The sequence below is a fragment of the Arctopsyche grandis genome, chromosome 1, assembly GCF_051622035.1.
Source record: "Arctopsyche grandis isolate Sample6627 chromosome 1, ASM5162203v2, whole genome shotgun sequence".
Taxonomy (NCBI): Eukaryota; Metazoa; Arthropoda; class Insecta; order Trichoptera; family Hydropsychidae; genus Arctopsyche; species Arctopsyche grandis.
In genome coordinates this window covers 10,543,422-10,557,753 of record NC_135355.1, presented here as the reverse complement: position 1 = coordinate 10,557,753, position 14,332 = coordinate 10,543,422, and the positions used below count along the sequence as shown (strand labels likewise).

At 32.9% G+C, this 14,332-nt stretch overlaps 2 protein-coding genes across 2 annotated transcripts in view; one reads left to right on the top strand and one right to left on the bottom strand.

Moving 5' to 3' along the window:
* Positions 1 to 872: 872 nt before the first annotated feature.
* Positions 873 to 8,219, top strand: Nup58 (nuclear pore complex protein Nup58). The gene is made up of 12 exons (XM_077440031.1): positions 873 to 966; positions 1,376 to 1,548; positions 1,769 to 1,905; positions 1,974 to 2,061; positions 2,139 to 2,186; positions 2,277 to 2,506; positions 2,609 to 2,774; positions 2,846 to 2,989; positions 5,303 to 5,379; positions 6,750 to 6,948; positions 7,038 to 7,169; positions 7,263 to 8,219. Coding segments are annotated over exons 1-12 (1,551 nt in total). The 5' UTR covers positions 873 to 964; the 3' UTR covers positions 7,418 to 8,219.
* The window catches only part of kibra (WW and C2 domain containing protein kibra), a 71,715-nt gene continuing 65,075 nt past the window's right edge, over positions 7,693 to 14,332 (bottom strand). The window contains exons 6-16 of the mRNA XM_077440020.1: positions 13,400 to 14,248; positions 12,911 to 13,314; positions 12,710 to 12,823; positions 12,512 to 12,629; positions 12,290 to 12,434; positions 11,806 to 11,995; positions 11,576 to 11,718; positions 11,230 to 11,489; positions 10,868 to 11,140; positions 10,538 to 10,789; positions 7,693 to 10,464 (exon numbers count right to left, since the gene is read on the bottom strand). Coding sequence (XP_077296146.1) covers positions 9,843 to 10,464; positions 10,538 to 10,789; positions 10,868 to 11,140; positions 11,230 to 11,489; positions 11,576 to 11,718; positions 11,806 to 11,995; positions 12,290 to 12,434; positions 12,512 to 12,629; positions 12,710 to 12,823; positions 12,911 to 13,314; positions 13,400 to 14,248 — 3,370 coding nt within the window. The 3' untranslated portion in view covers positions 7,693 to 9,842. The remainder of the gene's footprint in view (positions 10,465 to 10,537; positions 10,790 to 10,867; positions 11,141 to 11,229; positions 11,490 to 11,575; positions 11,719 to 11,805; positions 11,996 to 12,289; positions 12,435 to 12,511; positions 12,630 to 12,709; positions 12,824 to 12,910; positions 13,315 to 13,399; positions 14,249 to 14,332) is intronic.

The window sequence follows — 14,332 nt, the reverse complement described above, 5'->3', positions numbered from 1 at the left end:
CGCTACGATTCCAGCCGCTTCAACAACATATTTATACACTTGTATATTCAAACAATAAAATACATTATCCAAACAAACAGCAGTAATAACTACTAAAACACAGACGAACCCGTCTATAAACCCATGGCGGACTGGTGGTGAAGAACACCTTCACAACTAGATCAGTCCCCATACATACATATATACAAATATACCAGGAAGGCTAAACAGGTAAACCCCAAATGCGCCTTCCTGTTTCACATAATTATTAAATAGATACATGTAAATCTAAACAATATCTGACATCTATCGTCAGATATTACAAATATCGTATTTAATACGATAAATAACGATGAATAACTTTCATGTAACTGTGGCGGCTCGCTTATACGACATGGTCGAGTTTGGTTGCCTTCCTGCGAGTGGGAACCAACTCGGCTGGGTTCGGAGAGCCACTACTCACTCTGCCTTTAGCTGTCATATAATAAACACGTGCATTAACATGCCAGTCGTCTCATTCGTTCATCCTCCATATAACAATACGAATTTTATATTCAATAAACAACCACAGAGACATCTATGGTGAGCAATATGGCGAAACCTAAGATATAACAATAACTAAAGGTTCGCAACAGAAAATTGGGAAGGAAACGCCAATTTTACAGGAATCGTTCCAATGAAAATCAGAAAAATTAAATAATTAATAATCGTTTTCAGCTGAAATCATTATTCAACCTATTTTTTGTTTAGTTTTATACGTAAATTTTTGAAAAATTACTTGATTGCTGTGAGTATATACGTATATCGTAATTTTGGTATGTTGATATAGAACGTATGCATGTATTAATTTTTCTATATCCATTTAGTAGTTGATTGCCAGATTTAGTGATTCGGATTTGTGGATTGGCAGAAGTGGATTTGGCGGGTGCGGGCATCCGGGCGCAGGCGGTACGCTGTCATTGTCGTCGAAGCTCACCCAACCGTCATGTAAGTTACGCTCATTTTTTTTATTTTTCACTGTCATTTTCTATTAAATGAACCCTAATACTGCTTATACATATTATATTCTTAATTTGAATACTTGAGAAATATTAACAGTTTATAATAATTAGTTGTAATATAATTTGTCACCGTACCTGCACACATACCTAACCTAACGTAGGCCTTTTGTATAGCCCAACCGAATCTACACAGTCACTACGTCGCAGTGTTTTTTTTTTTTGAAGTAACGTTCCGCGAACATTCTTCAAACATGGCCCTAAAACACAAATGAGAAAATACCCTTATTCTATGATATTCCAATGAAAAAAATGCGTTCATAATAGGAATATTCATTTGAATAGTTTCTGTTTCTACTATGTTGTTAATTTTGTGTGTAATTGTTTTGAATGTATAGGGCTAAACCTGCGTCGACGTTCGGAGCCTCGCCGTCAGGTGGTGGATTGACATTTGGAACTCCGACCACATCGACATTTGGCTTTGGTAGCAATTTCGGAACTACATCTGCACCAGCCTTTGGAGCAACAAATTCTTTTAACTTCGGATCTAATACTACAAATTCACCCTCAGGTATGTACATACATACATATACATATGTATATTATTAAATTTCATTTTGGGAGTTTCACACAAACATACAGTAAATATTCTATTTGAAAATTTTTCTTCTCAAACAGGTTAGATTTGAAAACTATATTATAGTTTATTCAAAAGCGTTTCATTCTGATTTAATTGTTGTTTTATTTTTAAATTTTTGTATCTTATCAAAATCACAATTGTATTTTTTTAGGTTTGACATTCGGTGGAACTCCTGCGGCATCTGTCAATCCTCTTAACTTTGGAGCATTACCGAATACTGCACCTTCACTTGGTTCTTTTAACTTTGGTGGGAACACTACAACAACAACCACATCTGCACCTTCTTTGGTATGTTTTTGTCATTATTGACATTTTATTGCAATATTCCCTTTTTTTATACGAAGTTAACATTACAGGGCTTTTCATTTGGAGCTGGAGGACCTACCCTTGCGACCACTGCTCCGCCAGCCTTTGGATTAGGATCAAATGCTCCAGGACTTTTCGGTAAAATGAACATGAATTTACATATATGAAATCAGCACAACGTTTTCTAATGAGCGCTATTTTATTTTCATCTACAGGTAAACCCGGAATTCAAACTACAGATTTAAGTAAACTTGCTATACCAGGTTTGAATAGTTGTTGTTGTTTTAGAACCTATGCTATCATACATACATATATACTGTGAAATTGTTTACTTTTCTATATTAAAATTTTAGTTTCACTTGGATTGGGTGGAGTGGATACTAGTTGTAATACATTGACTGGTATTACTGGGACTGTTGCTTCATCAGGAGGATCAGGAGCTGGTAATACAGCACCTGTACCAAAAACAGTTGCTCTACCGAATGAACTGGCTGCAACAGTAGATACTTTCAAAGCTAATGTGCGACAATGCAAACAGCTTAGTTCTGATATTGCAAGATGTTCGATTCGGCCATTGCATAAGGTATTACATGTCAAGTACATATTACATAAGGGCGTGTGAAGCTGACGTGACGTTGATGCTTAAATTAGAATCAATATATTGAAATAATTATTTTAATTATAGGTGCAAAGTGAAGCAGATTCCCTTTTAAGGGAAACTACAGAATTAACAGCTGCTTTGTCTGCGAGACGACGCACAGCTAATAATTTACGAAGCCGAGCTGCGACTGCTATGCCAGCTGCGGAAAGAGCTCATAGAATTTCTGAAACACCCCATGGTATCGTATCATGTAAAATATTTCATTTAAAATGCAAATAATAAAATAGAATGAACTGATTTGATTCATTAAAAAAAATTTAGGTTTGGAATATGAAAGTGGAGATGCCGTAGCATGGATAACCGAAGTGGTTGCTGAGGGAGAAACTCGTCTTCGATTATTACGGAGACAATTAGAAGCTGCTCATAGGCAGTTAGATGCATCACCGAAGCCTGTAACTGACGAAGGTTGTAAAATTTATTACAAAATTTGGGATTAGTTCGTTAGTCATTACTTTCAAAAATTGAAATATAGGAAACAAATAACATGTATGTATGTATATGTTAGCCTAAGTGGGATTTTCACCACACCTTAAACTCTGCTTTTCTTTCTTCGTGATAGGAAGCAATTTTTTAGATATGGTATTTTTTAATCACTTCAATATTTTAATAGATCTGGTGTAACTCAAGGGTCCACTTACTATTTATGATTCTTATTATAAACTAGTGTTGTGCCCGATCCGAAACTGAAACAGTAATCGAGGCTGCCGCCCCTAGGCTGCTGCAAATCGAAATCGAAACGGGTGGTGGTTTTGGAAAGAAATTGATACACACATTAAAATAAAGTAATATGTTATATATAATGTAAGGTAATCTATAGGCGCGCGCACGCATGTATCATATAATAATATACGATATTGTGCTTTCTTGGCCCACAAATCGAAACCACCTGTTTCGATTTCGATTTGGGGCAGCAGTCTCGATTACTGTTTTAGTTCCGATTACTGTTTCAGTTCCGTATCCCGATTAATGTAATATATATTATAACCTCCATAGAGTAATATCTAATGCATCATGTCTCTTGTTTGCTGACAACGTCAAATTATTCTTTTCGGTCAAGGACGAGAGGCAGGCCTCTATTCTTCAAGCTAATTTTGACGCTGTCCTGGAATTCAGTTCCATTTTAGGTTTAGAACTTAATATTAATAAATGTGTAATTATGGGTTATGAACGTGCACATTCGCTCTATTGTCATGATCAGACTGCGGATAGAGACAGTGCTTTTTCCAGGAATCGGGGCGGTTTGGCTATATTTACAAAGCTAGAGTACAAAAAAAAAAGTTGGGCGAACCGTTTACAACAATTGAACAATAAACGGCGCGCTGTTGATCCGGCCTTTAGTCATGATTAGAGGTAGGATAGTCACAGTGCTATCCATTGTTCCATTGTTGTAAATCCTTTTTAAAAAAGGTTCGGCAAACCTTTAACAATGCATTTACAACATTTGAACAATACGCGTCACCTTCTGGGTCCGGTGACTAGTCATGATATTCAATTGGATCCGTCTTGTTAAAGCATGTGGATTATATGGTTGATTTGGTTATCACTTTTGATCCTCAACTAACCTTTCACAACCACATCAAGAAAGTCGCGGACGTTTCCTTTCGTTGACTCGGATTTGTTTTGAGATGTGCAAGGTTATTCTCTAACCCTTTGTCTTTTCAACTCGCTTGGGAGACGCTAGAATATAATGCGATTGTGTAGAATCGGCATGAAGCAAATTACTCTAGTGATAGAGAAAGTGCAAAAAGCATTTCTTCGTTTCCTATTTAGGAAATAGTATAGGAATTACCCATATCTCTACCCTACTCCTTTCCTTTTGGGCGTGCTTACATAGGCATAATTCCCTTGTACTTCAGATAAACTTCTCATTAATTTGTTTTAGTCTTATATGTGGTATCGTTGTATTCATTGTTGCTGGAACAATTGGGAATTTATGTCCCTAATAATTATGTGCGTGGTAGACATCACCATTTGATGGTTGTACCTCCTGCCCGCACAGTTAATTATCGGATGGCTCCTATTCCAAGAGCTATTCAACTTCTCAATAAAATCGTTGCTGCTGTGCCTATGTTATGTTTTCTGTGTATGTTATTGGAGATTATTTTAACTTATTTGTCTGGTAGCCTGCGCTCATCATTATTTTCATAACTGTGTGTGACGTATGAGTGGAATTTTGATCTTCTCTCTTCCATTTGGGTCTCACGGCGATGTTTTGTATTTACGGCTGGTTCTTACATTGGTGCTGGCTGTAGATGCATGACATTCCCTACTAAGTATTCTGTTATTTGATATTTTATTATAATGCTGTTGTTTTTAATGATAATGTATTTTTGTGTGTATATATTTTTTTCCTCTGTTATATTTCGACCATTGTGGTGCATTAGGGATTCCTATTATGCCACAATGGTCTAAACTTAAATAAATAAATAAAAACAAATTAACAGTGATCTGTCGATTTTTCGAAAAATCACTTTGGTAGTTGTTTATTATTATCGATTTATTTATGATCGTCCAGCGTTATTCTCTTCATATATACATACATACACATAGAGAAGAGCGCCATTGCATATATTAAAATTTTATTAATTTTAAATCTTCCAAATTCTGTATTCAAGAGTACTAGTGACTATTCATATAAGCCCGTCTATAGAGCATCTGAATTAATTTCATTTTACTGTATACATTTTGATTTTTATTATGTATTTTTTTCTGTTTTAGATTTGTCTTTAGGAATGAGACGTATTCATGAATCTTTCATTGCTGTTGCCGGACGATTACAAGCTGTACACCAGCAGGTCCGTTTCAAAATTTTCTGTATTGCTATTTTGTCTTTGTTTATTCTTATAAAAGTGTACTAGAATTGCACGATGTATTAATAGTCATATAACAGGGCTGTCTAACATTAAGTAACCCGAGGGCCGCATCCAAAATAATAAATAAAGTACATATTACATAAATTTTTGGAAGAGTTTACCAAGCACTAAATAAAAAACTATAAGAAAGATAAATCAAAGCTTATCTTTTTTTGTTGTTTACAGCAATAGTTTCTCGTATTTTAATGTTGTTGTTAATACATAATAGGAAAAAAGCCCAAAAACCTATTCTATGATTTGCTGTGGTTCAGCTTCATTTTTTAACATAGCTGTATCAATATTTGTAGTGCCTTATCACAGTAAATTTGAGAGATTATCTATCAATAAACATATATCATTTGCATTTAATTTCATTGAAAATGTGCTTTCACTTAGCATTGAGTACACCTTCGAGTCCCAAGTTTTTTCAATTTAGGATATTTCTATTGATAGTAATTTGAAAAAATTATTTTCTAGTTCTGTTATTGTAAATGTATGAAGCGATTTTCCACGGAGCATGAAAATTGAAATATCTACAGTAGCGGCGGCACATCCAATACACTCAATAAAATCAAATGAAATTGCGAACATTGAGATTATCGATTAGTGGTAGAAATTAAGTTTCTAATACACTCCATTAAAATTATTATTTTATTTTTAATCTGTGGGTCAATTAGTAAAATCACAATCCTCGGGTGACAGGCTTTACAAAACTGTGTCGCAGGCCATCTGCGACTTGTAGGCTGTAGTTTGGACAGCCCTCTCATAGAATATATTTACCAAGTACCAGAGCTGCCGAGAGGGGGGCTAAGCTGGGGTTAACTACTTGAGGAGCCCCATGACTACTTGAGGAGCCACATGTTCGGACAACGACTGATCGATATTGATATTATTCTAAATACATAAAAGTACATTAATTTCTTTAATGCTAAATATTTATTATTTTTCGATCCGCACATTCTTTGTGTCCATGTGAAATCGTACCTGTGATATCATACTTTCTTATTCGATTATTTAAAAAAAATAGCATTTAACATTAATGTATTTTTCTAATAGTTCTGATAGATTTGTCGTATATTAAAAATATATCTAAAAGATTTTTTTTGGTTTGTCATTGGGTATGGAATTGTTTTTTCAGGGCCCGGTATTCCTCTCGGCGGCTCTATATACTTCATAATTATTTTGTGCAGTTCTAGAATTTAAAAAAAAAAACAGTTTTGATCTTACATTGATAAAATTTGCTACATAATGTATTTTTTCCTAATTTTTCATTATTGAAAAATTGTCATAATTTCAAAATAAATTGTTAATAGGTGGAGGCGCAGAAAGTACAATATTTGTCTCTTCGTCGCAATATATTAAAAGATCCAACCGACATTTTCGCTAAAAAAAATGGATCATCAAATATCAACAAAGCTCTCAATAATGACTGGCTATCGAAATCTTCAAATATCGGCACAAACAATTCTCAACCAACGAGTGCTGTAATTGCAGATCCATTGACAGCTTTAGGTTTTTATAAATAAAATTTATTCATTGTGAATTTGCATATGTACATACTTTATATTAAAATATTTGACGGATCAATTTTTTATATGTAGGTTTATCTCAAAATTCGCGACAAACTTCAACAACGGGACCAAATCCATTTTCACATATGGGTTCTTCTGGTTTTAGTGGTCTTCCATTTGGTTTCACAAAAACACAAACTGTTCCTTCATGTTCGACATTGGGTAAATAATTCTGTTAATTAACTAATTTTCACTTCTTCATTTCGAAAATATTTATATGTATTTTTAACATATGTATACTATATCATACTTCAGGTAATACTTCTTGGGGTATTAACTCTCTTCAACCATCTCAAGTATTTTCGGGAATCGGTGGTCAACCTCCTTTTGGTTCTGGCTTGAATACGACTGATCAGAGTCCATTCGCTCTCCAGAAGCCACCAGCCGGAAATAAAAGAGGGAAACACTGATACTCGGACTCTTTCGGCCGGCGTTTCAACAATAGGTAGCTGGTCGAAATGATTGCACAACCCAATTTCATTTAAAATTTTGAAGGCCGTTTTACTTCATGTAATATTTTATACTCAGAGTACGTACATATGTTCACATCAATAAACTTCAAATATTTGTTTTTTTTATAATACATGTATTTTTGATAAAATTTTGTTTTTATTTTTATCTTTATCTTTTGAAGTACTGAAATGAATATGCTATTAGTAAGTAAATAATACAAAGTAAAATTTTTGGTACACAATATATTCAGAGATTGATTTGAGACTTTGCACTTTGTTTTATATACATTGCACATAAATAAATATATAACAAAAATTCGTAGTAACAAATGACAAATAATTGATTAAAAATCAACTATAGCATTTTAGTACCTATATGTACATTTACTTTTTTTGCGTATGTTTTATGACGAATAAATGTACACACGATTTACAATTTTAATTTATCCACTTTCACAGAAATGTGAAACGACGACAATGATAATCTAATTATTGAACAGTATACAAAATTTAAATGAATTATTGAGAAGTAAAATTTCAATATAATCATGAGGTATGCAGCAATTGCATTTGAAATACTTGATTTAATTTAATTCATGTGACGTACTTGTGAAAAATAGATATATGATCCTTAAACAAGCGTAAAGTTTAAACTCTGAATTAGAAGAAATATGTGGCGTGCGCGATCTTAGAGCGCGCATATTACAATTGTATTTTATAAATTAAAAAGCTATTTAACATTACTGAAATCGGTGGGATTAAACAAAAAAGATAATAATAACGCGTAAAAATGTCTATGTACATACATATTGATAACATTGTGGAAAAAAGAATAAGCGCATTTAAAAAAATGCGTATTCAAGAATCACACATCAAATTGATAAACTTGCATAAATCACCTTGCTCTCACATTTTTAACAATGACCTTATTCAGTTGAACACATTTCATTTTTGTATGAAAAGAATTATCATTTAAATGTATTGAACTAATAATTATGATACATGTATTAATTAAACAACAATAATAATAGTTAACTAAATAACTTATTTTCTGTAAAATTTATATTTTTTTTAGAAATTGCAATTGTCCCTATTTGAATTAACTAATATAGAACTAATTTACTAAACTTAACCCATTACAGACACAATTACTAACAATAAATAAGATACGACATTCGCAATAACATTTCTATTTTCGTCAACTGCAAAATCCAAATCGGAGAAGTATAAAATTTGATCTTTTAGAATAATGGACCAACCTAAAAATATTAAGATTCAACCTATGCACTTGGGACTTCCAGTCTCTAAATTTAATAAATAAGTATTACAAGCACAATGCAGGCACATTCGGACTAGACTAAATTTATTTGATTTCTGGAAAATCCTTATCATTGATGTTAATTAAAAAAAAAAAACAAATTCAAAGTGATTACTTATCACCAAAACTTGCTAAATAAATATGTATTTATTTCTTGAATCCAAATGATTTAGTACATATATGTATGTACTGCATTGAGTAAGCTGCGATTCATCGTTATAATACAAAATATAATTGTATGATGTAAAATAATTAGATAACTATAGTTGTTATCAAGTCGAAGTTGATTACATTTATGTAGATTTGAATCAAGTATTTCTAATAATGTTTTCCTGCATTGTATAAAAGAATGTGGTAATTAAGATAAAACTTGTTGAAATAAAAGAGAAGCAAATAATCTCCACGAGAACAATAAAAACAAGTGTCAGGATCAGGAACACCATGTAATAACTAAGACAAAATATTTGTATCAACAAACCATACATTTTTATGGCACAGAGCGTTTATTTATTATTAATTATAACGATCCATACAGGTAAGACACATTTTTAAAGAGCACTTGAAATGTTGTACTTATGTGTGTGTATGACACTATTCAATTTTGTTGGATTACAAACTATATTATATTTCAATAATAACAATTTTCAAAGTTGAAAGGCAACTTGAACAATAACAATTTCATATAAACTACATTCATACTTGTATTTATTTATAAGACAATTTGGTGTTTCATAAAATTTGTATAAAATAATATATTTAGTATTTTAAATACAATATGCTTTTAGAATGCAATTCGATATTTTTTTAAATGTTTTAAAAATACATATTGAACTATCATCACATATAACTTTATTAAAGTACATATTAAAAAATAAATCTTTTTATACCAGCGATGATTTTATTCTTTTTTTTTTAATATCTATGTATATTAAATTTTTGCATAAATATGTATGTATGTACATATATGTATTTGAATACCCGTAAACGTTTTAAGAGCTGTTAATGAAACTTTATTATATAATCTAGTAGAGATGTTTTCCAAATAACATTAAAAATATACAAAATTCATACTTGTACTCCAAGTACTCTATCGACAACATATTTATACCTTGTGTTCGCTGCATCATCACTATTCTCACTAACATTTGTATCCCCACTGTCACATTTTACAACGCCATGTTCATTCACACTATCTACATTTTTGTCAGTTAAACTAACGGTTGACAGCACATCATTGTCGCTACCCAACGGGGGTCTAAGACAATTCGAGTTTTCTGTTGGCACATTAGAGTTTTCACTTAATTCTAAAGATGTTTCCTTATCAAACACAATTGAATTTTCGAGCATTTGAGATTTTTCCACTACATTTTTGAACCGTCCGCTTCTTCTCACTTGGTAACCCACCTGAATATCAGATGACTCGTCCCAAATGTCTGTTAAATATCTATCATTAGCTTCTTGCTCATCGCCAGATTCTAATATTTCTTCAAATTTTTTCAAATTATTTATATATTCGACTGAATCGGGTGTTTCCAAATACAATTCTTCTATTTTTAATATTTGTGAAAGACGATCGATTTGCTCAGATTGCTTAAGAGTATCAGTGGAATGTTCAAGCAAAGTATCGTCGTCTACAGGTAACATTGGTATGTTTGCATGATAACGAGTAAAGAATGCCATTTTTTCCCTAAAAGTCAAAATTATTAGTTTCTAGTAATAAATGTTTCATATAATATACATAATAAAAGATGTGTACTTACTTAAACGTAATAAGATCTGGTTTACCACGTGGTGCTCTAGTTTTACGTAATCGATAAATATCTCTGCAAGTTTTTTGCAGTGCTTTAGCAGCTCGTCTTTCAGCCCTCTCTATGCTGTGCCCAACGGTGCCTGTACTTGTACTGCCAACAACAGCACCAATTGCATTTTCTTCCAGAAGTTGTACAAATGCCTGATCTTCATTTGCCCAACTTGCTACTGTAGAATCACCTTTTTCACGTGCAGCCTCCAATCTTTATAACAACATAAAAATGATTAATATACTTTTTACCATTTAAAAAAGAAAAATTATATTAAAAAAATTTAAATACCTGTTTTTGAGGTCTCGGAGACCGGCTATCTCTTGATTTAGAGTATCTAATCGATGATGTTGGGCACGCAAATCTAACTCCAGATCTAAACTAGTGCGAGGTGTATGAGATGTGCGGGCAGCTGTTGTACGACTTGACACCACTCCCGGTAAACCTGGTACTCTGCTTCTTCGTAGTGATCGACGCACAGCTGAGTGACGGTCAAAGGTTGCTCCGGTGTTCGCAGCTCGTCTATACAACGGCATGGATGAATCTGATTCTGATCTATTCAGTCTAAAAAACGAAATATTGTACATATATTAGAATTGCTTAAATTTCAGAATGTTGAATGTGTAATTAATTTATAATAATAAATTATTTACCTGCATATGTACTGGTTCTTTGCAAGTTGTGGTGTGGGTGAAAATGTTTGTGATCTTTTAATAGACAATCTATCATCAGTGTTCATAAGAGATGTAATACGTCTCTTTGGACCTTCTGGACAAAAGTTGCATTCTGTATTTGTTTCTTTTTCCTCAGTACATATCGGTAACAATACATTTTCGTCCATTTCTTTTTCTCCTTGTGTACTATCTTCAGTACAAACTTCATCTTGTTCCAAATAATACTCTTGATTAGATATCTAAAAATAAAAATGAATTGAAATAAATTATGAGTGATGTACATATGTATTTATACAGTAAAATAAATTCAGATTTGTATACTAACTTGATCATCAGGAAATGATTCTCTAGTAATTGACATTAAAAGAGACTCATCTTCTTGTAAATTGCTTTCATCTTCTTCGTCTTCTTCATCATCGGATGATCTTGGACTTTCAACTGTGGCTGGTATAGACACGCCATCATTTCCTAAAAAAATATCAAAATTCAATGTACTCAATTACATATGTATTAACTAACACTTCACATAATATGACATAATATATAAAATATTACCTTGATTTCTTGTAAGTGTTGAGGTTTGAGATGAAATAAGAGTACTCTCATCAGAACTTTCTTCTCTGCATGGTAAAGATATGACTGTTTCTGGTTCATTTCTATCAGTGCCTTGTAAACTCAGAATATTATACCACTTGAGAGAAACTGTGTCACAAGTAAAATTAGCCAAGCTCACTTGTACCAAGCCCTAGAAAAATAATATCCATTTAGCATTACATATTTAAAATACACATGTATGTATTCGATTTTGTTGCAGTGTAAACATATTCAATGTCTCAGATTAATATGATCGCTCTCGCCAATTTTATAAATATTTTTTTCATCGTACCCAAATGTCCACAACTAGCACTCAACAGCAATTACTGGAATGCATAGAATGACAAAGGGTACTAATTGTTGGCTAAAGGTCATCACAGACTATTAATACTTATGTCAACTTTTCAAATACAAAAATGCCTACAAAATTAATAAAACTACTCACTAGACAATGATGACGTCTACATGCTTGTAGACGCAATGTTTGGGCTCGAAGCGCTGGTGCTGGTAATGGTAATGGTAATCTTAATGGAACAGGTAGAGGAGCTCCAGCTTCTCTGACGGCCGGTAAGAGCAAAGCTCTTATATAACTAAAATTTTTAAATATAAACATTAAAAAAGGCAACAAAGACGTCCTATTAAAGAAAACAAATTATAATATACTTACACAGATTCATCATCCTTTAGAGATAAAGCTTGTAAGTTGCGTATTTTTTGTACACCCACATACAAGGTCTGTTCTTCTTGTGAATATTGTAATTTGATTTGTACTTGCGCTGTTAGCTCTGAAAAATTGTTGATTTAACGAAAATTTGTTAGTTTGTTCTAATTTTAAATAAACAAAATATAATGCAATAAAAAATACCTGCTGGTGCCGTCAATATAGCATTTCTCGATCTACACGAAGCTTCAAACACGCCAGAGTCACCAGCAACAGATTCATCACTAACTGCTGCTGACACTGATCTACTATTTAAAACTGTAAAAAATAAAGAAATTGAAAAAATCTGCACCAAAAAAAAAACAACTTAAAATCAGATAAGTGTGCAATTTCTAAAAATATTACCACTCGAAGAAGGCGTGCCTGATAAAGCGCCAGAAGTAGATTGTAATAATTCTTCTTGATCAATTGTTAACGGAGGAGGTGTTTCAGAAATGGGTGATAATGGAGGTTCTTGTCTTTCTCCTAATTTCATTCCATCATAAAATAATCTTGATCCGACACAACTCATATTCACAGAATCTAAATTAATATCGTTTTGATTAGCTCGTAATTCAGCGAGCCTCTCTTCTAAGTGATTTCTATCGAGTGATGGAGGATTAATCGAAAGTAAATCGTATGCTGGTGGAGGTGCTGTCGGGGGTGATGCAGATGGACTCACAGAGCTTAAACTACTTCTTGGACTAAGACTAGGTTGTGAACCTGATCCAGTTGCTAAGCCTGAACCAGATGAAGATCCACGTAATAACCTAAAATTCAATGTTTAATTTATTCAATAGTGTTTCAACTTCCAAGTTAAAATTAATATACATATATGAAATTATTTTTTATTACCTTTCGACTCTTCTGTGTAAATCTACCATATCTATAGGCTTGTCCATAGGAAGAGGTGCAGTGATACATTGAGGTCCACCATAAATATCTGTAAAACTAAGTCCAGAACTAAGTGATCCTTTACTACTCGTAGTTGACAAAGATCCCAGACTTGAACTACTAGAAACTGAAAGGGTGCTGGCGGACAAATTTTTCAATTGAAACTCTAGTGTTGTCATAGAACGCAACGCATCCCGCAATTGCTGAAGAAGTAATTGTTTTTCTTCGTGTAATTTTAATCTATCTGCAATACATCTACTTGACATTTCAAAATTGTTTTTTAGATCTTGTTCCAATCGTTTGCACTGTAATTGAATGTCAGACATTTCTTGTTTAGATCTAGTCCTCGGGGTAATGCTTCTTAATTCCCTTAAAAGTTGTTCTTTTTCTTGGAAAACAAGTAATCTATCTTTATCAGATTCAGCCTGGCCTGGTTGAACTTTTTCTTCTAAGTCTGCCAGTTGTTGTTGTATTTGCTGTATTCTTTTTCTAGATTCGTCATACTGCAGCCTCATTCTAGCCATCTCTGCTAATCTTGTGCCAATAGGTACAAGGTCAGTACACAAATCTGTCTGTGAAGCGGTGCTTAATTTCTCTTGAGGTATACTCAACGTCGAGATTTCAGGTGATACATCTCCTAATTGTAGCCTAGTTAAATCGTCTTTAAGTTTTGCCAATGATTGCATAAGTTCAGCTTTTTCTTTTTCGCCAGAATTAAGAGATTTTTGTATATTCCTCAATTCTGTCACAATAGCTTGTACTTCAGTGATATTATAGCATCCTTGTTGATTGCTCATTTTTTGTTCAACTCTGTAAATTTAAATAAATAGTAGAAAATTTAATCATTTGCTTCAACCGGTCTTATATGAAATTGCATGTGATAATAATACATAC

Bases quoted from the DNA above. Each gene is read 5' to 3' on its own strand.
- Nup58 (XM_077440031.1), top strand. The intron at 1,549-1,768 runs GTATGTACATAC...GTATTTTTTTAG, and splicing joins TACTACAAATTCACCCTCAG to GTTTGACATTCGGTGGAACT. The intron at 2,507-2,608 runs GTATTACATGTC...TTTTAATTATAG, and splicing joins CGATTCGGCCATTGCATAAG to GTGCAAAGTGAAGCAGATTC.